General features: G+C 47.8%; 1 protein-coding gene across 8 annotated transcripts in view; it reads right to left on the minus strand.

Annotated features, from left to right (window-relative positions):
* The window catches only part of SSH1 (slingshot protein phosphatase 1), a 39628-nt gene that overhangs the window by 8704 nt on the left and 3451 nt on the right, over nucleotides 1-27473 (minus strand). The window contains exons 1-11 of one of the 8 annotated variants that reach the window (XM_054844802.1): nucleotides 11810-13004; nucleotides 10580-10627; nucleotides 10231-10334; nucleotides 8379-8443; nucleotides 7486-7607; nucleotides 5279-5347; nucleotides 4782-4847; nucleotides 3298-3492; nucleotides 2962-3055; nucleotides 1819-1947; nucleotides 649-695 (exon numbers count right to left, since the gene is read on the minus strand). In XM_054844802.1, coding sequence (XP_054700777.1) covers nucleotides 649-695; nucleotides 1819-1947; nucleotides 2962-3055; nucleotides 3298-3492; nucleotides 4782-4847; nucleotides 5279-5347; nucleotides 7486-7607; nucleotides 8379-8443; nucleotides 10231-10315 — 872 coding nt within the window. In that variant the 5' untranslated portion in view covers nucleotides 10316-10334; nucleotides 10580-10627; nucleotides 11810-13004. Of the gene's footprint in view, nucleotides 1-648; nucleotides 696-1818; nucleotides 1948-2961; nucleotides 3056-3297; nucleotides 3493-4781; nucleotides 4848-5146; nucleotides 5257-5278; nucleotides 5348-7485; nucleotides 7717-8378; nucleotides 8444-10230; nucleotides 10335-10579; nucleotides 10628-11809; nucleotides 13006-13028; nucleotides 13152-13190; nucleotides 13747-26251; nucleotides 26293-27473 lie in introns of those variants that run through there. The other 7 variants (XM_054844800.1, XM_054844803.1, XM_054844801.1 and 4 more) reach the window with 7 other exon arrangements.

Consider the following 27473-nt stretch of genomic DNA (forward strand, 5'->3'; position numbering starts at 1 on the left):
AAGATGTTCAGACATCTCTTCCCAAGGACTCCAAATTAAACATTTTTAGTCATGCTGTTAAGCAATATTTTTCAGTTTCTCACATCAGGGTCGGTGTATGCCTTGGGCAAGCAGCAAATATTTATATGCAAAATTCTCACTCGTCCAAAAAAGCGTGAAAGTACATCAAGCCAAGCGGTGATGAGAGCGTGGTGAAAGACAGCCCTGCAGCTGCCTGTCTGGGCAGGTGAGGTGGGGATTGCTCACCCACAGGATGTTCTGCTCCATTTAGAGTTTTTTCCTAAGCTTAGCGCTGTAATATTTGCTCTTCTGCAGCCCGCAGGAATTCACACCTGACACAACAAGGTGTACGGCCATTTCACGCTCAGCTGCTACACATTCGGGGGGGTTTCGGGGATCTCGATGTACTTTGCAAACGCAGAGTTTTGTTATTTCCGCTCTACATGTTATTGATGGAAACGAGGTAGGAAAGATTTCTTGACCCAGGTCCTGACGGCAAGTTACCCACAACACTGGGAACGGGCACAAACTCATCCCTACAGTCTAAAACGTCAAATGTCATCTCAAGAGACCAGAATGTAAGTTAAAGGCAAACGACTGGAGGTTTCAGAGAGTCTAAGGCTGGTGCTTGAAAGGTGCAGTACTCACCCCGAGCCCTGCAGCTCCTCGAGGTTGGAGGCATTCCACTCAGACCCCTGCAACAGCCAGAAAACACACGTTTCAAAGGAGACCGAGACCCTCCCTCTTTCCTAAGGTTCTGCAATCCCCCGGCCTCCCCGAAATATTGGCAATAGCCTCCAAAATAGGGATACGGCACCAGGGCGGCCAGCAGAGAGATGTCCTGTCCTGAAGGAGGGGACAAGGGCACGATGTCCTCACCTCAGGAGTTAGTTCTGGGCCAGCGTGTGACAGAGCACACCCCAAATCACTGCCTTGGCCGCTGTGGAGTTTTAACCACAAATAGTGCGGGGAAACAAAATGATTACGTGTGGTATGACTGGGATCACAGGTATATGACAAGCGAGGCAAAGCCTGAAAGTTATGGGGTGGTTGCACCTTGAATCCCCCCTCACACTTGCAAAACAGAAAGCTAAAAAGGGTTTAAATAGCAGGTTTTGCCCTCAAACATGAGCACTTCCTCTGAATCTCTCCAGAAAAAAAAAAGACCCCAGCATAACGGGCACAACTGTGTTCATCTCAAGCAAGTCTTTGTTCCAGATGGCAGTGCCTGGTTTTGCTTGGAGTACCATCTAGTGGCAAACGATCAGACGAGACGCACGTCGTTCTTTTGCTTTTGCAGAAGCTGGAACAACCCATCACTTCCAGCCTCATTCTTCACACTGTTCTGGCCGTGCCTCCAGAACCTCACAGGCTCAATCGAGAAAAACACCACAGTGACCCTAATCAGAGTCAAAGAGCAAATGGCTGTCACGCCAGGGCAGCGCCCACAGCCAGAACTTTTGTCTTCAAAGAAAAATCTCTGTTGCTAGAAATAGAAAATGAACGTGCATAGAGAGAACTTGAGCTATGCCGTGGTATGTCCCGAAACAGGATCAACCTGCCAGGAAAGAACCATTACATCAAGTGCCAGAAACAAGAATGGAGCTAGAAAAAAGGGCCCCTCTGCTGCGGGCCTTTACAGGCAACGGAGGTCCTGGAGTGAGCCTGCACAAAGGGCGGGCTAGCGGGCTGTGCCTCTTGCTCACGCTGCGCAAGTCAGCCCTGACACCAAATCCAGCTTCCCCCGAGCCTGGCGACTGGTCAGCTCACTCCCACTGAGCCTCCTGCTATTCTGGAGCTCCTAACGTGGCAGCTTACCAGGTATAAATGATCGAAAATCAGGGATGGTTTGTCCATCTGACCCAGGATAAGCAGCATTTCATTGTCTATAAATTCCTTGAATTCTTTCAAGTTGCAATTCATGTGCTTCTCCAGCTCGTTTCGTATCTGCAGAGCAGAAAACAAAGGATGCCACCTAGAATCACGGCTGTTCAATAGAAACATTTGTTGGCACTCCTCCGCAAAACACTTTTTCTGTCCTTCATTAAAAACAGCAAGAGAGATTCAACCTTTTGGAGACAAGGAACCTCACCACATGGCATCTCTCCAAGTATCCTAGGCCCCCAGATTTAAGGTCTGTAAATAAAGCTTCAGACAACATCTGAGTACAAAAAAAAATATATTTTGGGGTATCTGCTTCTTAAAAATAACTCAAGAGAGAAAACCCAAGACCCTGGAGAGCAGCTAGCAAATAAATGTGAAACTCAATAGAAGCAAGGAGTGACTAATGGCAGCAGCGTTGTTGAAGAGAGGTTTCCAGTACTCTCCCATTTTAAAACGCCAGGACGCAGACACAGAGTCTTCTCGCCGCACCTCAGCTTCAGGACGGTGCGATGCAAAGCAGCGCAACTTTGTTTAACCCACCGTGGAAAAGGGTTGCAGCAAAAATCAAAGCATCCTGACTGCACCCAGAGTTAAGAACACGTACACAGACAGACGAGTTCTCAGCTTAGGTCTACAACTTGCAACGCTGCTGTTACACGAGAGTGTACCTGAAGCCTGCGGTGCTAAGCTCTAGGAAGGAAAGCTCTGCATGTTAACAGCCTCCCTTGAAAAAGAAACAACACCCCAACCCAAAAAGAACTGTTTCCATTTGCTCCGAGTATGTCTGCACTGCGGCTGGATGTATTTACACCAGCCTGTGGGATGGATCCAGACCAGCTTTAGCCTCGACTTGTGATTTTCCATCCATAAACTCACTAGCAAAATGTTGTCTGCAAGCCCCTCTGACATTTGTTCGGGAGCTAAGAAAATAAAAAGAGCAGAGCCTTTAGGGAACAGTTGGAAATACAGACTCAAAAGCCAGTGACACCCAGTCATACGGTGTCTCTTCATCTGCGCAGCACTCTCTGGAAATGGAGTCTAGCAGGAAGAATAAAATAGCAGAATTTTTGTATTTACCTCCTTAGAAGTCACATTTTCCAGGTCTTTGCTCATCATGATGCTCCGGAGTTTGGCTTTAATGAGCCGTTCTGCTCGTTCCCTTTCAGTTGGCCTGGAAATGAAGAGGAGAGGATGTCTCCAAGCTGGGAGCAAGCATACGGTGCAACTCATACTGTTCAGAGGAGTGCTGGTAAAGACTTGCATTAAAAGCAATTTTTATGAGAATAACAGAAGAAAAACATTTGAAGATATTTATGAAAAGAAAGGAAATGAACCACTGGAGGAACAGAAGGGAGAAGGGGAGATTTCTCTCGCGAGCCAAGCCAACTTTTTCTAATAAAATTCAGAACTGACTTGTCAACAAAGAGGGCTGGAGAGTCGGGGCGGGTGGACTCCAGGTCCTGCATCGCATTCCACTCGTTGATGCAGCTCTGGTCGGAGCTGATGCAGCTTTCATAGTACGTGGCCCAGACCAAAGCCATCCCACCTGGGAAGTAGTTGTACCTTCTTGCAACTTCGCAGGCTTTATGGAGGATCTGTAACGCCGACCTGCAAGTTTGGAGAATAAATTTGTGCAGATGTGAGAAGCAGGAACAGACAGAGCGGGATCCGAGAGGTTTTCAGAGAGAAAAAAAGATTTTTCAGCATGGTTTGTTGCAGTTTGCTTTGTGAGAACAGATTTGTTGTATCAAGAGTTCAGAGAGGGCACAAACTGCACCTTGGAGGCCTCCTCAGGAGCCGGTCCAAGGCAGAGGCTGAAATCTCCTCCTGATTAACAGGCAAGCACAAGGCACAAGTCGCTCTGGGACCTAATCATTAGCTAACTCGTAAAACCAGACCAAAGGAAAATAAAGAACATGGACAATTTTCAAACCACCTTCAGCAAGGAGTCAAACGCATATTTACCAGCATTCTTGGCCCCTGACATGCTCCAGGGACAAGGCCCAGATTGGGTCATTTGTTTTTGCAAATTCTAGCATTACTTTTTCCTTCCTTCCCTCCTCATTTTTTTCTTTTTTTAAGGCTCTACTCCGAAGATGACATTGTACTGAATACATTAACCACATCTAAGGTTGCCAACAGGAGGGGCCGAGTTCAAAAAATGACAGGAACAAGAGCTTCATTTGTTTCTGTACCAAATCATCTCTAGCACGACAGCCTCCTCTACATCTGTATCTTCTCCCTACCAGATGCCGCAAGGACAGGGATCTCCTGAGGCTCCGGCGGGAGCCAGCAAACTGCCCAGGCCAAGGGAGATGCTTTTCTTCTGTGCGGGGCTGGGTAGCAGCCTCTTCAAGGAGGAATTTGCTGGCACGACTGCTGCTGATTCAGCCACCTCTGCTTCAGCGTTTTGGAATCCCTGCACACGGGAGGGGTGACAGGAGCTGAAAGGTGAACGGGCACCCGGGGCGGCATGGCAAGTTTCCGCGCGGCAGGAACCCCAGTAATGAGGCAGAGCACGGGGAATGCCATCAGATTGGCAATGGGTTCCGAGCCTCCTCCTTCAGCCAGTTCAAAAAATATACAGAGAGGAAAGGCTGGGTTTGCAGCCTGATGAATTCAAGTGGGTCCTTCACCTTTATTCACCTCAGTAGCGCCATTTCCCTTATATCAAAGGGCGTGTGGCTGCTCTGAGCAGAAGCAGATCCTGGTTTCGGATCAATATTCTCATAGTTCCTTTACAGTACCGCTACCTGCTGACACAGGGAAGCAGCATCTCTGCTGCAGCTAAGTACCAATTATGGAGAATGCTAAAATGCAGGGTTTTTTTCATTTGTTTTTAATTTATTCACAGAAATGACAGTCTCTTTCTCGGTAAAGCTAATTAACACACATACCACATGGCTTGCACCGACACTGGCTTGAAGATGTGCATTCTCCCTGCAGTGCTCACACTGAAGCCACTAAAGAGAGGGGGGAAAAAAAAAAACAAACCCAAACAGTCAGAAACTGCTCTTCTCTGCATCACAAGCTGCACTCTACAAACAGCTACTGGGGGCACTCACAGTCAAAAAGAATCAGGGTGAGAATTTGTATCATTGATTTTCCAACATCCTCCCAAATAAGAATGGGAAGCAGACACCCTTCCCAGCATAGGCTGCCAGGAACGGGAGTTCCGCCCCTCGAGTGGGATTTCAGAGAACATTCACTGGGTGCCACAGGTTCCACCGATTAGTCTGAGGGCAGCAAGACAAAAACTCACTGTCCGAATAAGAGGACTGCAGCCACGAATCCAAAATTGGAACTTCATTTGCAAGGTGACGGAGAATCTCTCCTAGAGCAGCCCCCAGTAGGGAAGGACATTCACATTCATCCTTTTAATGTGGTTTCTTACCCATCGCCATCAAGATGGATTTTAGTATCGCTCCACAGACGAAGAACCATTCCTATAGTGCAGCTTTTACTGGAAGAGAGATTGTTATACAGGATGTTAAATATAGGCCACAATGCGGTCACGCCGATACCCTAAATTATTAATACTCTTTAATTTTTAAAATCCTCAAGTCTTGCTCTAGTAATTCCTAGTAATATCTTGGGCCATCAAATGCATAACACACAGGGAGAGTAGCAGCTGAAATCTAAAGGTCTACTCTGATATTAGCACACTGTTCCTCCATGGGGCTGGGGAACCATCACGGCATGACTCCAAATCACCGGCTCTTCTCACCCCCTCCAGAGCCTGCCAGAGAGCTCCGCAGTATTTGCCCCATCATCTCTCCTGCTCTCACACCCCAGAAGCTCAGAGCAAGGCAGCTCCCTAACGGGACACTAGAGCAGATCACAGCGATGCGGCCGCAGAGATTTGGCTCGCTAACGCGGGGCAGAAAGCAAGCCTTGGTAGGTGGCGGAGCAGCCACCGTCCCTTTCCAAAGAGGACCCGAGGGGCTCTGCAAAGGACTGCGCGTTTGATTTTCACTCCATCGCTCTGGCTGGTAGAAAAGACAAAAACAGATTTTATGAGTTTACCTAACCCAAACGAACACTTTCAGAGATGCGATCTGGCAAGAAAACCGTATTATAATGGGGCCAGTAACTTTCAACTAGTAAATAATTAAGCTACTGAGATATTAAACTTTTAAAGAAAATTGGGATGCATACAGCGGCCAGTTAGCAAAGAACTTGGGTTTTGTTTTGTTCTTTTCCTTTTTTAAGCCTTCAGCCGCTTTCCAGAGCGGATCAAAGGATGTGACAGGCCAGTTTGAACACATATGTGGACAATGTGCACTTTAGAGCTTTGTGAGAAAAAAACGTTTTTTATTAAACACATGTAAGAGGAATAAAACCCACAAAAGTGTCCGACTAGTCAAACTGTCAGCAGTCAGAACACTTACAACTCAGCTCTGACATTTCAGCCCCAACACAGAGCCATGGAATGAAGTCACTAATGGCAACTGACTTTATGCAGGAGACTTACACTTAATTAACAAAAACTTTGGCTTTCAGGGGAGACAGTAACTGATATGGCAGCTAACCTTACAGTTAGGATGGATTTGTGATAATTTTTCCATCTTTCCTCTTCTCTCATCAACAATCACCAGCAGCAAATTATTGCAAGGTTGTTTCAGATTTGAAGATAACACAGCAAACGTTCACTGCTGTTGCACACTAAGTGTGCCATAAGGAAATGCTACATTAGAATTTCTTCTCTAACACTACCAGCAATAATTTAACAGCAGATACAAGAGCCCAATGACAATAATCTCATTAGCAAGGCACGGCTAGGAGTTTCCCGACAGGTCTCACTGCAGTGCAAAAGCTCCGTCCTTTCACTTACAGCAACGGAAACAACCGCTAAGGTTTTCCAAAAAGAAAACAAAAGTCCCACTGGCTGCACCAGCACAACATGGCAGCCTGCTAAATCACGGGAGAACAGAAACAACAGTCTGGGAGCTCTGACTTCTAACTCCAGCTCTGCAAAACCAGCCCTGTCTCTCTGAGCCAAGAGCTTTTCTGCCTTGGTTTACTCACCTCGAACTGGAATAGTGTGAGAGGGTCTGCGATAACAAAATATTTTATTTGCCTTTCAAAGTATTATGTGCTCTTATCAGTTAGACAAAAGTAAGCTCATTACTGACACATTTGTTTGTTGGTTTTGGAGGTCCTTCTGCAGTTTTGTTTTTTAATGTTATTTGGCAACTAAGCTACCCCCCCCAAAACCAGCTCCATTGCATCATACCATCAACAGATTTGAAGTCTGGTGGACAGAATAAGTTCCAGTTTTGCAAATGTGTCTGCAAGAGCATTTCATACTGAGCAGACAGCAAACTACCACAGACGAGGTAGATGCCTCAGCCCTACAGATGGATCACACGTGAACACTGCCTACAACTGCCCAGAGATCCCAAGGAGACCAAAAGCTTTCTGAAACAAAAATCACCCTCTCACCCTCATAACTGGGCAGAAAACTCAACGCATGTCCGTTCTCTTGCTAGAATTTGCAGATACATGAAAACCAACCGCACGGGGACAGTTTGGTGTTGACAGGCGTTCCAGAGAACCCAGCCTGCCTGATTTCCAAGCCCAGCCTTGCCTTAGACATACCTCTCCTTGCTGGAGAAATCCACACCCAGCAGAATATTCTCTTCTGTGTCCTGTCGTCCGCTGCTGTACACAACCACCATGTACCGGACTCTGTCTGTCCACACACTTTCCAAACGGACAGCCTAGAAAAAGGTCATCAAGCTCTGCAAACCAGTTGTTGGATAATCATTCCTTCCATTGCTGCCTAGTATTTTTTTTTCAGGTGTAATTGTGTCCAAAAGCTTTATTTAGCTGCAGTATGAAAGACACAGGGAGAGACAGTTCATCTTCCAGCGAGGCTAGTTGCCAGTTTGACTTGGCATCGAGCAGGGAGAAGAAAAGTGATTAGCCTAGATTACCTGCCCCGGTTTGGAGAAATACTACAAAATGCAACCTGAAGATTTGTTCCAAAGAGGTTCAGCTAGGAAAAATATTGGTCATGCACTGAACTGAAAACAGAGGCAGGCTCAGAGGATTCTTCCACTCACAAGTCTTCACTGAAAAACGTCAGTCATGCTGGAGGGGATAACTGACATCGACTTTTCTGCAATGACTTTTATAGCCTCTGCAGAATTCTTTAACAGAAAGTCCAGCCCCGTTTGGGTCCAGTTTCAAGACTGACTTGAGAATGTCCACTAGCAAGCTCTGGGCTCCTGTATATGTGTTTGTCGGCTGACTGGAAAATTAAACTTAACAAATGCATTTTGGACAGATCAGTTTCCTGACACAACTCGTTACCTGGACGTGAGGACCAGGGCAAAAGGAGCGGACAGGAAAACATGGTAGGGCTGGCAACCAGCAGCAGTAAGCTGACTCTGAAACCCGGGATTTACCAATGCTTTTCGTGAACCTCTACAGGTCTGTTTCAAAGGCCTCCAACAGAAAGGAGAGCAGGAAAACACGTCTCTTCTTACCAGTTTGATCCTATCCTCGCAGCGAAGGAGGTTGATCATCACCTGGAGGTGCTGGGGCAAATCACCTGCAGGAAGAGTGGAAAAATAAGAAAGGGTCTCTCACTTGCTGCACTAAGAATGGGCAGAGTCTTGACCTTTAATGAAAGTGGATGTTTTTAAGTTAAAAAATACCATTAAAGGGAGGCCCAACTTTGCTGTCCCAGAAAATACTAACAGAAGTGAGCTTCTTGGATCTGGCTGTATGAGAACTCGACCTTACAGCATTTGGAAGCTACCAACTATATTGAGACCATCTGCAACTGGCACAAATGACGACACTCTTCCTGTTACAGCATCTTAGAGAAGACAAAGATATGGGCGCTGAGGACAGGGGAGGAAGAGGCAGGAGGAACGACTCTGGTTAAGAAAAAAAAGGAAACAAAGAAGAAAAGAAAAACTTTGACCTGTGAAACACACACAGCGTGGTGGGATGAGCCCCACTGGCCTTACGGGGGATATATCTGAGCATGAGAAACTTCTGAGGAGGAAGGGCTGCAGGAGTGGCCTGGTTTGGGCAACAGAGCCCTTCATCTCAAAGTGCTGCTCAGGCAGCAAGCTCTTGGGCTCTAGAGCAGCGGGTACATTTCTGTTTGGCGAAAGCAAGTGAAAGGAACAACAAATTGTCAAGAAAACAAGTTCACATCTAATAACTCATAATGCACTCATAACTTTCCATACAAGATAAAATTCCTTCCGTAGGATGTTTGCTGGGTATATGAAATTGCTGACAATTAAAGAAACCCAAAGCCAAGCTTGGCATTCAAACACCCTCTTTGTGCTTGGAGTGTTTACTAAGCAGCAGACACACAGTACCACACTGTGCCTTTCCCACATGCTCCTGCTCTCAAAATGCCCCGATGATCTTATTTCTTCTTTCCCCATAATCACTTATTCCAAAACTGTCAAAGACAGAAGGCGTAACAACACTGAGTAAGAAGAACTCACTTTCCTGAACCCCACATCTGCTTATCAATCCGTATGTACCTTCACCAAACTACTCCCTACCACTTCTTCCCACCAGTCTGGCACACTGGAGGGGACTGGGGGAGGAAGGACAGTCTGTTCTTAAACCATGATAAACTCTTACAGGCCAGATTTTGATGAGTTCACTGAAAAGGGGATTTTCCTGGAACGAGGAAAGGGGATATAAGGAGCTAAGAAACGTACGTCTATCCAGAGACCCAAATCCTGTTAAAACGTTCCTCGCTCTTAGTGGCAGCATCAAACAAATCCAGCCACAGGTAGTTTCAAAGGAACAAATGCTGTCAGCTGGCACCAAAAGTCCCAAACCGCAGATTACCAGAGGCTGGACGAGCACTCAGAGAAGTGTCCCTGCCATGCTGAATCAGGACCTCGACAACTCAGAAGAGGTGCTACAGCCCTGTGACTCAGTCCATCCAATTTTCCTCCCCGCAGGCCAAAGGGGAAGGCAAAGATCGAATCACTGAAGCACGAGTGACATTTCTTCATCGGTGGAAAACAGGGATGCATATTCTGCACAGATTCCCTGGCTCCACAGGCTTCCCTGCCTAGAGAATGCCGAGTTGAATGCCATAATGCCAAAAAATGAATTTCTATTCTGGTTACAGTTCCAAGATAATGATAAAAGTTTAAACAAAGACTCAATAATCGTGTGTTACCGTTCCAGTCAAGCGGGCTGAAACCTCGGGTTTACTCAGCAGGTTGTACAAGACCCACCGTGACAAGGAGGAGTCGTGCACCCACCCACGCGTGCTATTAGCCTGTCTGCAGGGAGGGAGGAGCAGCAAGGCAAGAGGGAAAAGGAATTTCAGTAAGTGATTTAATCCACTACCTGCATGTTTGTGAGGATGCTGGAGACTTCGCTGGCCCTGGGAGGTGTTTCCTTGTTGCAAGAAAAGGGCTGCGCCTTTCACCATGAAAAAGCTCTCGCTTAGGCTGGAAAACAAATGACAGAGGAAGTCAACTGAAAGGAAATATCAGCAAAATGTGTGCTCAGGTCTGTACGCCCAGGGAAGGAAGGGCTTCTCCTCACTAAAATGTAGCAGGATTTTGCCATGAGGAGCTGTTCCCAAAGTCCGATCCTGCCACTTGCACGGTACGGCTCCAGGATTATTCATGGATTATTCATATGGCATTTGCCACCAACGTTTTATTACTTGGCCATTGCAGCAGATACTTGCCTGAGCTGTCATGGGCTGGAAACGACTTTATCATTTGATTATCAAATTCTGCAATGTAAGAACAGTAGAGGGTAAGACTTTGCACAGGCTTAGACCTGTAAAATGACTTAAGATCAGGTTCTGAGTCAATCAGTTCCTACTCATTTCAGTTTCTGAGATTTCTTTGGAATGCAAAACCAAGCACACGCAACCATATATTGTCTGTAGATTTACAGAGGAAGGGAGGGCAGATGAAACCTGCACATCAGAAGAGAAAGGTAGCTGCACCGAAACCTCAGGGGAAAAGCAACCGACACAATAGCGAAGACTTTGCTTTGCTCTGGCCAGATGCAGCCACCCTGGAAAACACAACTGATAAGAAAGCGGGTCGTAGTACGTGCAAACTCATAACGGTATTTCCACAGAGTCAGATGACACGCAGGCCCCAGAACATAACTAAAGAGAAGGCTGAACAAAATCAGCAGTTACAGTAAGCACCAGCACTAATTACATAGTACCATCCTGCACTCCCGAGCGTTTCAGAAATAGGCTTGGACATAAGCGGTAAAGTTAGCATTTCCCACAAGTCTGAAAATCAACATCTACTAAGCTACCTTTTAGTTGCCACAGTAACTGCTTACACTGCATTTCCTACACCGCTCAAACCATCACAAGAGACATTCCTCGTTACAAAGCCCAATTTTCTGCCGCCCTACGCTTCCAAACATAGATCATCATTAATTACTGTCTGCTATCTACTGAATATAAATGCTCCATTATGAGATTGTGCTACATGGGAGTTACTTACGCTACAGAAAATGATCCCACAGGAGTTACTACTCCCAGCGCTCATCTATTCTGTGCTTTATCCGGGGTCTTTGCCTTTGGGCAGAAGTGAGCACTAACGCTCCATTCTACCTCAGTATTTTTGAGAAGACAGACATGAATTTCATGTCTTTTCAGCTTTTGCTGCAAGTTCAGCTTTTCCCTTCTCCGAGAACACAGCCAAGCTTCCCAGGCAAAGCTTCCTCATTTTTCAACTCAATCTCCAAGGTACAAAATTCCCAGAAAAATCTGGATCAGGTTTAAATTTGAGATTTCAGCTGCTTTTGAAAAGCGAACTAAAATTTTCACCTAAGTCCCAGGCTCCGCAAGTCATATATCAGATCAATAAAATGCCAGCGGGACAACTGTGCTCTAATTAAAACAAGCTTTTCTCCATTCACACTCCCACAGCATTCTAGCACTCACCACTCACTCCGCTACCAAGCTGAGTTTCCTTGTGATCCGAACCATCGGCTCTGCTCTGCCTGGCACACACACCAACAGCAAGGCTTTCTGCAAACGGGAATCTGGTTCGTTCCCTAAGTGAGCCAGGAAGAGTCTTGTTTCCTTCTCACACCAGATCTCACAGGAAAGCGTTAAAAAAAGGCCAGAAGTTACACAAAAGCAGCGACACAACGTATGGGATGTTCAGCTAGATACCGGCTTCAGGGACATTCATCTGTTTTTTTTCAGCAAGAGGATGGGAACAGTTAGGTAACACACCAAGAAATAATTCACAGTATTCCTGTCTCAAGAATTTTGGGAAATATTTCTTTGGGAAAGTGAAAAAATATCCCAAAGGATATTCTTTTATCCCAAATAAAGCACTGACTGGATTTTCTACAGCAGGAACATGGAAGAGAGAGATCTCCTTCCCAAAGGCATCGGCAACTCCTGCTCTGACTGTTCGTCTTGCTTGATGTTGTCCTCTCCTGCAGTCAGGAAATCTTTCACAACAAAGCAGAATATTCCCAGTTGCAGGCAAATGAGAAAGCTGCACCGCAGGAGCAGAAAGCGATGGCAGGAAAAGGACAACCCACATAGCAAAATTTTTGTCATCGAGTATTCATCTGCATAGAAATGAATCGGAAAGCAAAGCCAAAGAACCTGTTGAGAGCAAGATACATTTTTTTTTTGTTTGTTTGTTTGCTAAACTGCACACTACCCTTACAAAGCGCAGCTTGCCGTGACTCGGACCGCCCGTGCCCCCCGATTTCCACAAGCTCCCGTTTCCACACGACCAGCATGGTGCCGCACAGAGGGAACGCATCCAAGCCCCTCTTTGCAAACGCTCCTATTTCACACCACACTGCAACAACATTACCCGACACCGGCCCTTATCTCCGCTCCAGGAACACTCTCTGCTCTCAGTCACTTCATACAACTGCTCTAAAAGACAGCTAACAAGATAAAAGTGTGAAAAAGGCAAGGCACGATATTCCAACCCGGTTTTCAAAAACCCTTTTAAATCCTGCCGTTCCAGTAAACGACAAACTCCAGCCTTTTTGAAAAAAAAATCGCCTAAAGCACAGCAAATATCCTATCATTAAAGAACATCCCCAAACTTTTGACCCTCGGCAGCAATGATAAATGCCCTAGCAAGCAGCATTTGTTAGCAGCATAAAAATGAGTGGCTTATACATACTAATTTGGACTGGTTTTCTTTGAACAGCAGAAGCATTGTGCTGGCCCAAGAGTCAGACAGAAGTCAGTAAATTCGAAAAGATTCATAACTAGCTGTAAAACTCACATCCTTTTGCTTCTAAACCCATAAAAAAAAAGAAAAGAAGGAAAAGAAAAGGTTGACCGTATATTCTGTGCGGAGCAGAGAAATCGCGTCTGTTGATGCTACCCAGGAACTGGATGACTTTTACAGAACACTGTGTCTTCCACTGATATCCTGGCTTGAAAAAGCACTTGTCCTAACATATCCTGATGAAAGAGGGCCATTCAAGAGGGGAAAAAACCAGCTGAGGCTCGTCTAATCATTTCCCTCCTCCAGACTTGTTTGTTTGTTTGCTTCCTCCAGCAGGCTCTGAAGGCCACGCAGCCCATCAGCAGCCCCTCGCCGCAGAAAGTCCGTATTTCCCGGGACAGGACTAGATAAAAAGCATCGTATTGACTAACGCCTGTTTGTTTCTGTACGATTAAAACGCTGTAATATAGATTTGGCAAAGGCACTAGCCGTCATATTAAAATGCATCTTCACTTTACTTACCACGGTTTGATTTTCAGAGTGACTCCTGAGTTCCTACTGAACAAGAAAGTCTTTCAGGTGCCTTGGTATTTATATGTTAGTGGCCGGCTATCATCAAATTCACTGGAGACTTGTTTCTTACAGACCCCTGACTAATAAACCTTAACCACACGCTCCCGTCTCACCAGTACCGCTAACCAGGGAGAGAAGCAGCTTTCTGTGCGGTTGGTACCCGGCCGGGCTGGCATGCCCACCAGAAACCACCCATTCCCTGGATGCCCTTCCAGGAATCCTGACCAGCACAGCTACTTCACTGGAGTCACTTCAGGCTCTCAAATAAACGCAGAGCCCACGGGTTTTGTCACAGCCCCGAGACCCTGGTGCTGCCTTGTGCTCCAGTACGGCTGCAGACCGGTCCCCTTTCCATTCCATGACCTCAGCTTACCAAACTAATGGTGTTAACCCCTAAGGGAGGTAAAAACGGATGCTTAGAAGCATCTGGGAAATGCCCAGGGTGTCGGTGGGAGGGTGCACCCAGCTGTGGTGCTTTGCTGTAAAGCAGGAGCCCTTCTGCACCCAGAAGTGGCAAGGAGAGGGTGCTGAACAACCACAGCATCACCGACAGCAGGCTCCAACGTCTCCTGCCTCACTGTCCCTTGCTCCGTCCGTTGGCTCCGCGCTGCTCAACTTGAAAAGGAAATATTTCTTCCCCTTTGGGAAAGCTCCAGAAGAGCATGGCTGCAAGACACATCAATTACATTTCGAGTTGCTTAAGAACACAATAGGCAGTGCTTTTTAATCGTGACAAAATGCCGCCCCCAGGGTTCACAAATAATGCCAACAAGCAGTCTGTTAAAAATACTGGGTTTCAGAACAAGAGACAGAGCTGCTCGTGTTACTGGACAGAGCTGGAAGGCAGCTGCTGAGCACAGAACAATCTTCCTTAAGCAGTTTGCTTTGCCATTGCAGCTTCGGCGGTGGCGTGTCCCAGGAATAAACCTGCTATGCCTCGGGTGTTCAAATTCCCCCTTTTAATGGGAAATCTCACATAAGACGTAATCATCTTGCAGGATACAAGAAAACACTCTGTGAATGTATCTTACAGCTATGTACCTCATCTCATGTCAAAATAAACATCTGTACCCAGAAGTTAGTAGGGACAACACCACTTTCTCTGGGAAGACGCAGCCAAGCCTGGGGTTGATTCAGCAGTCTCTGACTAGTCTAAGAATTAAAAACTGGGATCTAGCTAAAAGAGGCGGAACACAGAAACATCTGAGTTTGCATCTGCCTGGGTATCCCTGCTGCTCCCAGAACGGCCACAGGATTGCTCGGTGCACGGGATGCCCAAGGATCTGGCTGCTCTCACATCTGCCATGACCCCAGGTATTCCTGGAGCTGTCGTGAACTCGTTATCTTTGTGTCTGCCACTGCTCACAGCCGAGAAGCCCATTTAACACAAGCGCTGTTCAGATCTCCTTGCTTACAGCTCTACTCTTCGAGCATATTTTAGCGCTGAGTTCATGCAATGAACAAGAGCAGACTTCCACTCCGCCTGGTTTTGCTCTGCATTTTCCTCGGGGATATGGACAGTCCCATACTCGGGCCAGAGACATTATTCCAGATGTCCTTTCAAGATATCTGCTCCCACCTGAAGCTTCCTCTGTTTCTCTTTAACCTTTTATCTTGAGCAACTCCCACGTTGCTGACCTGTCGTGTGCTTGTGCAGCTCAGGCACAGAGCTCCATGTCCCAGAAGAGCTCTGCAACGAGCCTTGCCCAGGCACGGGGCCACACCATCATGCTCTCTGGGCACTAAATCTCTGTCAAATTAAGTTTCTTAATTTCCCCCTCATTAATGGAACAAAACGTACACGTGATGTGGGGGCAGAGAAGGTCATCTACCCATCAGGGCTGAGCCAGAGCGCTCAGGGGACAGTGATGGCCCCTGGGCTCAGCTGACAGCAGATTCCCCAGACAGCAGGGTTGGAGCAGGATCACCCCCTCATCCGGGCATCCATCCGTGCTGTGGTTAGGAGCAGGCACGCTGGTCCTGCCCTTCCGACCCGCAGCACGCAGACCACTCCCCGTGCCCTGAAGGGTTGCCCTCCTGCAACAAGATCTCTGTTTTAGACCAAAAAAAAAAAAAAAAAAAGGGAATTCACATTTCTCAAAATTGGTGGCAAGTTTACAAAGTCATCAACATAGTAGTGCCCATCGCTTCCTAGGTTTTATGGCATCTTCTGCTCAAAATGTTTCCAAACTGATAAGGTGAGGAAAAAACAGCCTCCCAAGCTCTGCAAAATTACACACCCTTCCCCTTCCCATAGCCCCTTTGATAAGGAGGAACAGAACTGATTTTTTTTTTTTTCCTCCTTTTCTTCCCCCCCTATTTTCTGCTCAGTCTGGAAAACCCCAGCCATCTCAAGGCAATTTAAGCAAGAACACGAAGCGTAGCCCTGGAGAGGGGCCTCTCCGGCGCACCTCCCCGCCGTGGTGCTGCAGCCCGGGGACCAAACCAGTCCCCTCAGATGCTCCGCAGCCCTGCCGGGCCCTCGCCGGGCCAGAGGGTGGATTTTAAGACAGGGCACCGCTGCAGCGAGCCAGAGGGTAGTCACGCAGTCATACCAAAATAGCAACATAAACTAAACTGGAAACGAGCACATCAAATAGAAAGGAAGATGCGGGGAGAGAAATAGCAGGAAGGCAAGGCAGCAGCTGCACAGCCCCTGCTTCCCAAGCCAAGCCGGCAATTAAAGCACACTGCTTGCTTTGGCTTGATAGGAGGCACATCAGATAACGCTTCCTGACCAAGAAAGGGGCCTTCAGAAGGGGTCTGAGCGACACAAAACAGCACCAGAGAAAAATAAACTTCAAAGCTACTTGCTCGCATGCTAGTGTATAACCTGAGAAACAGAAATGGGAGCCTTCAACGGCAGCAGCAGGTGATTTCTCATGCTTTTAAAAAAAAAGCACTTTGTGTGTTTCCAAGTGGCCTTTGCTCTGTGTCACACACCAGTCACACAGAGTCCAGTGCCGTGGAAAGATTAAATGAAACATAAAGGAATCACCTTTACAAATACAGGTGAGAGTATCGCCCTGACCATCCCTGCTTAACTCAACACGGATCTGGCCGCCGTGCAGAGGGGCGAACGGGATGCTCCCATGCAGCAGGACCAGGACAGGCCCAGTTTCAACACGTGCAATGCTGATTTAAAACACAGTGCTGTTGCATACACACGTAGACTTCATGATATGCTGATAAACTGACCTGTGATCCGAACTGCAGGTGCCCTGCTAAGGTCAGCGAGAGCTGCCAGCATCACTTGGATTGCGGTGCTCTACCTCTGGCAAAATCTCTGTGACGCATCTCGAGAGGAGGCAGCTACCTTCAGGACAACTTTTGGAAATGTTTGTCTTCTGAAATACTATTTTATTACCAAAATCATGAGTCAGGAAAGCTCTTTCCATACCCACGGTTATGCTAGGCTGTGGCTTTGATGGGCTATAAAAAGTCATCATTCTCAGATTTCCCGAGCTGAAGACAAGTCACCCCAAAAAGAAACCCAAAACATAAGTTGCAAAGGTCTGATGTTTCTTCAGACACATGGAGAACATCTCCTCTTCCTCAGATGCAGCCAGGGCACCATCACGCAATGGCAAAAAGCTGCCTGCAAGGGGCCAGGCAGCAGCCCCCGCTGAGGGGGGGGGGGTCTTGTAACGCCTCTCCGCAGGGGCAAACATCTCCCCATCTATTTCAAAGTAGAGCGAGACGGTCAGGCAGGCAGGAAGACCCGGCAGGCTTCACTCTCATGTTTTTAGCAGCGCGGCAACAAAAGGGGAGTCAGAGCACGTATTGTTCGGCTGCAAGGCGTGGGCCACGTCCACAGCGCAAGAATGCTAAGAAGGGTTTGAGACACTGCAGGCCATTCACAGCGCCAGATACAAACGCTCCTCGAGCACAAAGAGGAAAAAGAAAAAAATGAAATCAATCATGAAGCCCACAAAAGCTAATTTCCTAACATAAATAGACTGCTGATGATGTGCCTCCAGCCGCTCCTGCGCACCGGGCGAGCGATGCATCGGGCTTGGGCGGCGATCGTCCCAGCCTTGGAGCTGAACCGGGTGAGCCGCGCCGTACCCCGCGTCGGGACGGCACACAGCTCCGAGGGCAGAGCACGACCTGGGCTGTGCCCGCAGGAGCAGCTCGAATAAACTGTCCAAGAGAAAGGGCAGGAAGAGGGAAGCAAACAAATTAACGGGACTGCTCCCCGTTCCAGCAGACTTGTGCAAAATAAGTTAGCAGAACAGCTCCCAAATGGCCAGGAAAGAGAAAATTCTAGGAATCCCTAGTACTTGGATGGTGAAAAGCCAAATAAAATAAGAGATTGTTTCACAAGGAAAAAGAAATCCTTTTTGCTCATCCCATTAATCGCAGAGTTCAAAAAGGCACGAGGCTGATCACAGCATCACCCAGCTATGCGATGCGCTTGGAACTAACGGTCTGAATCGCAATGAGCATTTCCGAGATTCCCACCAAAACATGATGTCATTTTTGTGATAGCCACTGTCTCAGGAGGCCGGGGCCAGATCCTCTCCAAACTTCAGCCTGCATGACTGCCCATTCAACTGCTATAAAGAAACCTTTCTCTCACTCTTAGGAGAGAAGCATTAACCCTACAGAGACCCCCAGCATGCACATCCCCAGCGAGTGCCTGGGGACTGACCCAGCCTGCTGCAGCAGCCCCACGGCCGCCCACCCTGCGGCAAGGGCTCAGCAATGCTTCTCCACGCAGCTGCACGGAGCGGCTCACACTTGCCAAGACCCGTGGACTCAAAGGGAAGGTGGCAGTCGGCATGGGGAAGCACGAGAGGGGTATACAGAGGTCCCGGCGTTAGCAACAGCATGGTTTTGCAGCCTAGTGCACCCTCTGCCATGCAGCATCCTGGTGGTCTGAGGGAAGCCGGCTATTCCCAGAACACTGGCTCCCTTCTTCCCCCACACTAAAAGCCCCAAAAGACACCCTGTGTTTTCCTACGAGTCGTTTTTTTGGACATTGTTATTGCCATAGCTGCTCCGTGACGGCAGGTAGGGAGGAGGACAGACCAGAAGCCCGGGAGTGCTGGGGAGGTGTCTCGGAGCTGTGGTCCACGCCAAAGGAGAGGTGGGACACTGCCGGCCCCCAGGCTCCTGCTGCAGAGGGCACATCAAAGGCAGAGCCTCCCGCCCGCGCTCCCGGGCAGGAGCCGGTCCTGCTCCCGTCCTCTTCCCCAGCCGAGCTGTCGGCACATCGGCCGATCCTCCTGCATTCCTCCCGTCAACTCATTGTTTTAATCCTTTAAAGTATTTTATTGAGTCACTCCACTTCACCCACTCTGTGATGTCTCCCAGAGACAGGCCAGAGAAACAAGTGGAAACTCTCCAATGGCACCACTGGAAAAGAAAAAGGAAGGTGAATAATAGTTTCAAGGATTAAGAAAGCAGCATCCAAGCGGCGTGCGCGAAGGTCAGCCAGGACACAGACAACAGCATAGGAAACGCAACTGAGAACCCTACAGGCAGCGGTAGCACAGCAACCCAAAAAATAGCTTAGCTGCTGGGTTTCAGAATGACTCCAAAAAAGGCAGCAGAGACCAGGGAGTACTTGACACATTGGTAATGCGTAAAAATAAAATAAAATAAATCTAGACGGATCATGCAGGGTAAAAGCAGAGCGAGAAAGTTCTAGCTCAACCCTGACACCCCCTCTAGTGTTTAGCAGGACCGCAGCCTGCCTTCCCAGTTCCCCCAAGGGCTTGCAGCCAGCACCCCACGGTGAAGAGGTACACCCCGTGAATTAGAAGACTGCCAGCCAGGGGCAAAGCTGCCTCAAGACAGAAAAGCGTTGGTAAAAACTTCAGGTCATCCTTCTTTTCCCCTTCCACTCCAAACCCATCTTTTACAAGCAGAATCGGTGTTGCAGAGAGAAGCAGAGAGAAGTTTTGCAGGGCTGGGAGGGAGATGCCCACACGCAGGCACGCTGCAAGGAGACCCACAGGCAGCGGTCTCCGCCAGGATGCGAGCGTTGGACGTGACTGTTTGGATGGCAGACAGGGCAAACAAACAACCCAGCAGCTTTCTGGAAAAATCTGAAAGGGACGTTTTGTCCCGTTCCCCACGTTTCTGGATGCCTTGGCCCCCGATGCTAAGCCCCAGAGGTTTTCTGCCCAGTGGTCAGCAGCACACTGCCACAGATCCCCTGGCAGCTGCCTTCGCTAGTGATTCTTGCAGCAAGGATTTCTTCAAGAAACGTAGGTGAGGTGGTGCGGTTTTGGAAGGTCTGTGAGTTTGGCAAGTCCCTCTGGACGGGGTCTCTGCGCAAGTGAGATGAGCGTCAGGCAGAGACTCTGGCTCCTACCACAAACCTTACGTCAGTACAGGGACTTTGGGGAGAGCTTGGTGCAACAGGCAATACTATGACACACCAACGGCGAGGACCAGCCGAGGTGGGTACGAACACAGAGCACATCGGCTGCTCCGCAGGCGTAGTTTGCATTCCTGCTCCTGTCCCAGAAAGGACGCGGGGAAACCTACTTCTCTTGTGGCAGAAGAGAAACCTTTGCACTGGCTGCAAGGGGAAGATGTCTGTGCACACGAGCAGCTCCAGCAAAGCCACTAACCACTGCCGGTTCACACCCTGGTGAGGCACGTTCATATCTTGCGCTACGGAGAGCGATGCAGATCTGTCTGGGCTGCACAAGCTCAGCACTGCTGACTTCTGCCTGGACTGCAGCTCCACAGCTTTCAGAGAGGGAAGGCAAGCTCTGCAGAGAAGAGTCCTCCTGATCCAAGATAAACCTCAACAACTAACAGATGCATCCTAATCCATTCGAGGCTGGGCTTATTTTGCTTTCTGAATTTTTTTGTGCAGCAGTAGAATGATTCTGCATCAGGGATTCAAATGCTGCAGAGGGATGTGTAAATGCTTGGGAAAACTCGACACTTTCCATGAAAAGTAAAGCCATGCCTCTGAAGGTGTCCTGTCCATTTCATATTCTCCAAAAACATCCCAAGAGCACTCATCAGGCAGACCACAGCTCTGACTCCTATGAGAAATCCCTGACTCACAGATCTTGGCAACTGATTATCAAAGATTAAGGTATTTAAAAATCAAGAGGCATTTGGAACCAAAATATTTTTCTGACCCAGCTCTAACACCTAAATAAACAGTAACCACACTAGCCTTTGACAGAAAAAATGTTCACTCCAAAGCCAGTACCTTTGATAACAGGGCCAGTTGTTTTGTTTTTTGCCAAACTGCTGAGGTTTCATGGAGAAAAAAGAAGAGGAAAAAAAAAAAAAGAAGAAAGGAGATTTATATACAATTCTGAAAAGGGTCTGATCACTACCTCTTCAAACTGGCAAGCCTCCTGCTGTTACTCTACCTACATCCAAGTAAACTCCTTGCGTTGCTCAACTTTAACTCAGCAACAGTTTCCTGGAAAGGCCAGATCCTAAATAAATGTCAAATAAGCGCATGCTTCCTCGGCTCCGTGGTCTTTGAACGTCCCCACACAACCCACCCACAAAACGTAAAGGCCTAATTATATCTCCATCGGCTTCCATGGCCACACCTACGGGCCAGAGAGCTACCGAGGGTCATGAGCCTGTGAATTTGCCTCCCCATTGTATGGAGCACGCTAAGGCAGGATGCTGCAGCCTCGCCAGGATGTGATTCAGCATCCTGTTTTGAACAGTTAATAAAGTCAGCAACTTCTGCCCTAAGATCTCCCACCAAATAACAGTGAGACAATAAATACTGCAGCAAACAGGACTTGTCAAGGATGTAATGAGCCACCGTCCCCACAAATAAATCCTTAAGACAGCTGCTCCGGCGTACCCCCAGCCCCGTGCACCTTCCCAGTACCACAAGCACGGCCACTCAAAGCTGCGGATACAAGCCATTCACCCAATGCTGCCTCCAGCAAAATGTGCTCATAAATCCTCAAAAACGTTAAAGATCAAAGTGTTAATAAAGAACTTTTGGTGCACTAAAATATAATACACAATAAAGTATGAGGCATAAACATCCCGGCCGTGGTGGGCACTCCGAGCAGCACAGAAGGAGAGCTGTGCAGAGCAAACTCGCGGCTGCACAGAGAAGAGCCTGAACAGAGAGCTGGAGTTGCATTCGCTCTTCGAGTTTCCATGCTGAGGAGGCCAGTTGTAGCACCAGTGAGGAATCTGGCTTATTACAGCGATTTTAACCAAACAGCCTCCTTATAATGAGTCCTCTGGCATGCGCCAGCCAGGACGATGCTCTGTGAAGAGTTTGTCTGCAGCAATTACTCCTCCTGTTGCTCACTGAGCTGCAAAGGGAGTTTTCATCAGCCTGAGGGTTCCTCCTAATTCCTGCAGCGAACACAAACCCAAGTGAAACCAATGCCCAGTGTAACTTCACTACCTTCAAAAGAGAAAATTACTTTAATTCATTAAACTACAACAAAAAAGCAGTAACTGAAGGAACTGTAGAGCTGGTTATCAAGCCAGCATGTTCATTCCTGACCAGGTAACCACGCAAAACACAAATGTGAGGTGGAAAGCAGGGGGGACATGGTGCCTTCTACCCATCACAAACAGCTGTAGGTTCCTCAGGACTCAAAAGCCATACGACTCTTATGGCATTTAATGCTGAATAAAACCAAGCAGACCTAACACTTTACTCTGAGTGTTTTAGAAGATGACCTAATAGTCATCTGCCAGGCTGCAGATGGGGAAAGGGGCTCAGGAACATGAAGTAACTTGGCAAGGTACATAGGATGGCATCAGCAAAGAGAGGAAGACTCCCAGTCTCCTCCTCTTCCTCTACCACTTCTCCATTCAGCAGGACACTGGATGCTCCAGGCAGCGCTCTCGACGGAGGGTCTCCACACGTGGCTGTGGCCGTACAGCACGTAGAGGCAGCAGAGCAGCAAAAGACTCTGCAAACATATACAAGTCCGTTAAAAGACTCTGCAAACGTATACAAGCCCAATCCTGAAAACTTTTACCTCCCACAGCTGCTCTTGCCAGCTCTTAAACTGAGCTTAGTGGTGCCAAAGAAGAACAGTTCTTTCCATAACGATCTTCAAGGCTTGATCAGAGACTGGAGACAACTAACTCCCAGGCCCTTCTGTTCAACCTCCATCTCCCTGCAGAAGATGCCTGAAAACACTCACCTGGCCCTGTTTCTGACCACATTCAGATGTGATTGGAAAGCCAATAATGGCAAAGATTACAGAATGACTGGCTAAACAAACTTACTTGTGTTTGTAATTAAAACCAGTGATTATCTTGCTGCATTTGCCAACCACATCTGAGAAACAGCCAACACTCACAACACGACTGGCTTTGTAAAACATCTCCTTTAACTTGGTGCTAGAGAAGCCAACCAACAGCAATTGGGTTGCACCAAAAAGCAGCGTAGGAAAAACTGCACATACCCCATTCTCTCAGAGCAGCCTGCTTGAAAAGAGCTCAGCTCTGCTCTCAGTCTCCTCCGCACTTGATATCATCTTCTCTGAGGTTGCTCGAGCTAAAAGAGCATGACGTGGCTCCGCGATAAGGTGGCAGGCACTGTGCACATAAGGCTTGTGCTGAACTTGGTGGACCCTGATCTTGTAAAACTTAAGGTTGCGCTTAACTCTAAGCCAATGCACACTCCCATGGACTTGATGTAACCGTGCCAGCAGTTTTATTAAGATTTGGGCAAGATGTCTCAAGGTTCTGTGGGCGTGCTGCATTACTAGGGAAAAAACAGGGATCAAGCCACAACATCGCACGGTTGATCGGCATTCGGGAAGATTTCAGCAGACGCAGATAACACAGAGAATCAGACGTGCAAGCTTTTGTCTGCACCAGCTGCACCGAGCCCCACTGGGCAGTTAGATCTGAGTTTGTGCTCTTACTTTTTCTTCTGCTATGAAACTTTACCCACTGGGGAGCAAAACGGACTCCTGGCTGTCTGCTGGAAACAGCGTGGATGTTACTTTATCGAGGCTTCTGCAAAATGTTCGGGAAGTGAGGAAAAAAAGAACACTTTAAAGCACATTAAAGTCTAAGAAAATGCAGATAGCAACAATATCTTTGAAAGAAAAGCTGGGCCTAAAACATATCCCCTCGGTCTATTTTAGGGTAGAAACTGTTTCAGGGAGAGAACAAAGCAAAGCATTTTAGAGTGACAGAAACCATAAGGAAGGTCTGCTGCTCCTAAACCAGAGAGCAGCAAGACATGCAGCTGGTGATAAAACCGTGATACAGACCTGTTTCTCCAAGAAAAAACCTCAGATAGCTCATATAACCAGACCAACCACACAGTCTCAAATGAAAATCCTGGGATTTTTTTGAATGAATGAAAAGAATCTGTTCAGCAAGCAGAAGAGTAAGTTGGGTCATAAATGTGTAATAGCACATTCACCCTGTATCGATGCAAAGCAGTTTGAAGTGGCAGCAAGACGGGGTCGTTTCCAATCACCCTTCCTTTTTCTAACCATTAGAATCTCTGAGGTCTGCAAAGTCAGGCGCTGGACTGCCAACCCCTATGCTCAGGGCACATGTGACAAAACACAGCTCTCACCCAAGTCTCCATCAAGGTTAGACCGGGATTTAGAGATTCACAAATACCATCATAGCCTGTTTCTGCAGGCTTTTTTCCCAAAGACCTGAACTCAGCTGTTGGAGAAGCAGCACAATGAAGTTGAACAATTCTGCCACCCCATGGGCACCGGGTAAAGTCTCAGGGAACTGGCAGGAAGGGGACAGGATTCACCCACCTCCAGGCGAAAGGAGCTTCATTTATCATCTACGCTGTGTCCAAACTGGGGCCAGATGTCTTCTTCAGTCCTTGGTGGTGTTTCCACCCGAGTTCATCAAAGGCTCTGCGCAAGAGCCATCCTACTCTCGAGGTCTATCTAGCAATTTAATTACCGAATTGTCAGCCTGAAAATCATGTACAGAAGAGCAGCCCCAAGAGCCTGAAGGACAGAGCAAGCTCTTGGCACCTCAGTACCTAAAGTCAGCGCTGCAGCATTTTTCAATGGCCAGGAGAAAAGTATCAGCCTTTAAGCCCAGCCTCACTACATCCACCCCCACCACTGCTCTGGTCAGCGATGCATGCACACACCTGGCTTGCAAAAAGGCCAGACAGACCGAAGGTAGCCACAAAAGCAATGATCTCCCAGCGATTTATCTGTACGTTGTCATCGAGTCAATTTGTGATGAAGAGGGATAAAGTTGTATGTCTTCTTTCAGCACAAGAACCAATTACACAAAAGAAGAGACTATCATACTGCTCGGTTAAGTGTTACTATTTAATACAACATGGGGAAAAAGCACAAGAATTAAGGATGTGTTGCTATTCATGACTTCAGTGAGCTCCTGCTTGAGCCCTGAATTGCACAATAAGCCCACAACCAAGTTGGGAGCAGAACCAGGAATCCTGAATTTTGCTTTAACCGATACAAAATGCATTCTCCAGAAAATAAGCTAACAAGTGACATTACACACTGCCATTAAACGCCTGTACACAGGAGACCACACAGCAACCAAACACACAACACTTCCGACCCGAGTGCATGCAAGCAGGACAGCCACCGAACACCAGGCTTTCTGGGGCGGGCTGCAGGCATGACAAATCCCCCCCCAGGACACAGAAATGGCAAAGCCTGACACTTTCCTACTCTGTAAAGGAGCAACTTTGCTTTTCTGTTCTCCGACTTCGTTTGCAGGGTAAAGACAATCTATACTCCAACATCCACTTGCCGCTCCCAAACCCACAAGGTTAACCAGACTTCAAATCAACTCCACTTTGTCCTAGTTTCAGTCCATCAGACTGCAACAGAAAACCCACTGCATCTCAGCTTTATATCTCTGCCACAGGAGGTCTCAAAGCATAAAATGGGATGGAAACAAGAAGATCAAACTCCAAGCAGCAGCATGAATGACTTTGCTTTTATCTGAAACCAGGATAATTAGAGTAGGAAATAATAACAAGAAGAGACCAAGCCTGCTGAACCACTGTTGTTTTTACACTTTATCTCTTGGGTTGCAGTTTACAGGTCAGAGGGTGAGAACTGTCTGCAACAGCTGGGTTTGGAGTGAACAATCCACACAATTACTCAGAGCCCCATTAGGCCAGGGTCCCACCAAACTCGCTTCATCACTACTACCTCTGATCTCTGCGCAATGTCAGCAGCAGAAGCCTTTCTCTTTCTCCCTTGCACGAAGAAAGCAACTCTACCCAACCCCAATACCAAAGGAGTCAAATTCCTGATGGTTATACCCAGGAATGAGCAGAGCTCTCCCCACCCAGCCCAGCAGCGTACCTCTGCTCCCGACCCAGAGCCCCAACCTCGGCGCAGCAGCAGCGACAGAGATGCTGCAGCCAGAGCTGACGAGCAATTTTCCAGTTTCTTCCCACCAGGAAAAAACCCGCAAACCCTCTTTTATGTTTTTAGTTCATTAAACACTCATGCAAAACTAAACTGATAAGGGAGAGAGCATCCCCAGTGTTCAGCGCTCTGCAGACCATGCAATCCCCTCCAGGCAACAATACACGCTCAAGGCCAGGGTCCTCCGCAGGATCAGGACTCAGCTACATGGCAAACAATTAACAACAGTGGAAATGACGTTTAGAGCCACAAAGCTCTGCTTACCTCACATTTAATTTACGTTCTTCATCACTGCCAACTTCCAGCTGAGGGGAGAAAAGAAGGATAGAGAGAAAGTTACTTGCTGGTTGTTTCCACATTACAACTTTAAAAAAAATCCCCACGCTTTTTAAAACCATCCCTGCAATAACAGGTTTTGGGTGGCTGCTTTCCGTGGAGCTTTTCGTTCTGGTGCCAGGGATAAGTGAGACTCCCTGGCCATACATGCCACCAGCACCGGGTGACAAAAGGGCTCACAGGGATTTTAAAGCTATTAGGTCCTAATCCTGCAAGCTGGTCCTAGAGCACAGATCGGTTTGAAGACCGCCAACCTCGACGTCACCAAGAGCGCACACACATCGCTCCCACTGAGCACACACGTGAGGGCAGAACCTGTCCCAAGCAAAACACTGCTAACGAGGAGCTGGGCACAAATTAACACCGTAATTCAGGGTGTGCAGCGACCGCACAAGTGCCCTCCAGCGGATGCAGCCCAAACTGCCCAGCTGGGACTGCCTCCGGCTCCAGCACCTGAACCCCAACTTGGCACCGACAGGGAACTCCGCTGCCCTCTGTGAGCTGCCACCTCGCCAAGGAGGCCACCTCCACCCAGATGCTGGCAGAAGACGTGTCCCGAGGCTAGGACGATGCCCACCTGGTTGCCCAGTCGTTGACAAGTCCTACATCTGCTGCCTTCCTGATTAACACACTGCTTCGATGACAGCATGTATTAAACCGGCCACTCTTTCCCTGGGCACTGGTGGAAAGTCCCCCTGGAAGCACATCTGGCTGCTCAGGTGACATTACTGGCCATTGGACTTTATTTGCTCTCCTCAAAACAGAAGCGTGCCAGCTGACTTAAACCTACTTTCAGAGAGCAACATTTTCACACAGCTGTGCTTTCCAGCCACCTCCTTCAACTTCTCTATTAGTTTCTGGACAAAATTCTGTATTAAAGAAAACCAGAGTTGGGGTTAATTGCATCCAGAGCTAATATAAAAAAAAAATAAAGTCTCAAAGAGAATTCTCCTCCTTTGGTCCTGCATAAGTAGACATAACAGAAAGGACCAGAGCATCCCCTCAGAGAAGAAGGTTGCACTGGGGAGACGGTTTGGACCCATGAAGCAAAGTGGGACCTTACAGATCGCCCTGTAATAGAAAACCTTCAAACCTGCAACACTCCGGACACCAAAGCCTGATGAAGCTGGAGGGACACAAACCTTTCAGA

Source organism: Grus americana, chromosome 16 (genome assembly GCF_028858705.1).
Source record: "Grus americana isolate bGruAme1 chromosome 16, bGruAme1.mat, whole genome shotgun sequence".
NCBI classification, from domain to species: domain Eukaryota; kingdom Metazoa; phylum Chordata; class Aves; order Gruiformes; family Gruidae; genus Grus; species Grus americana.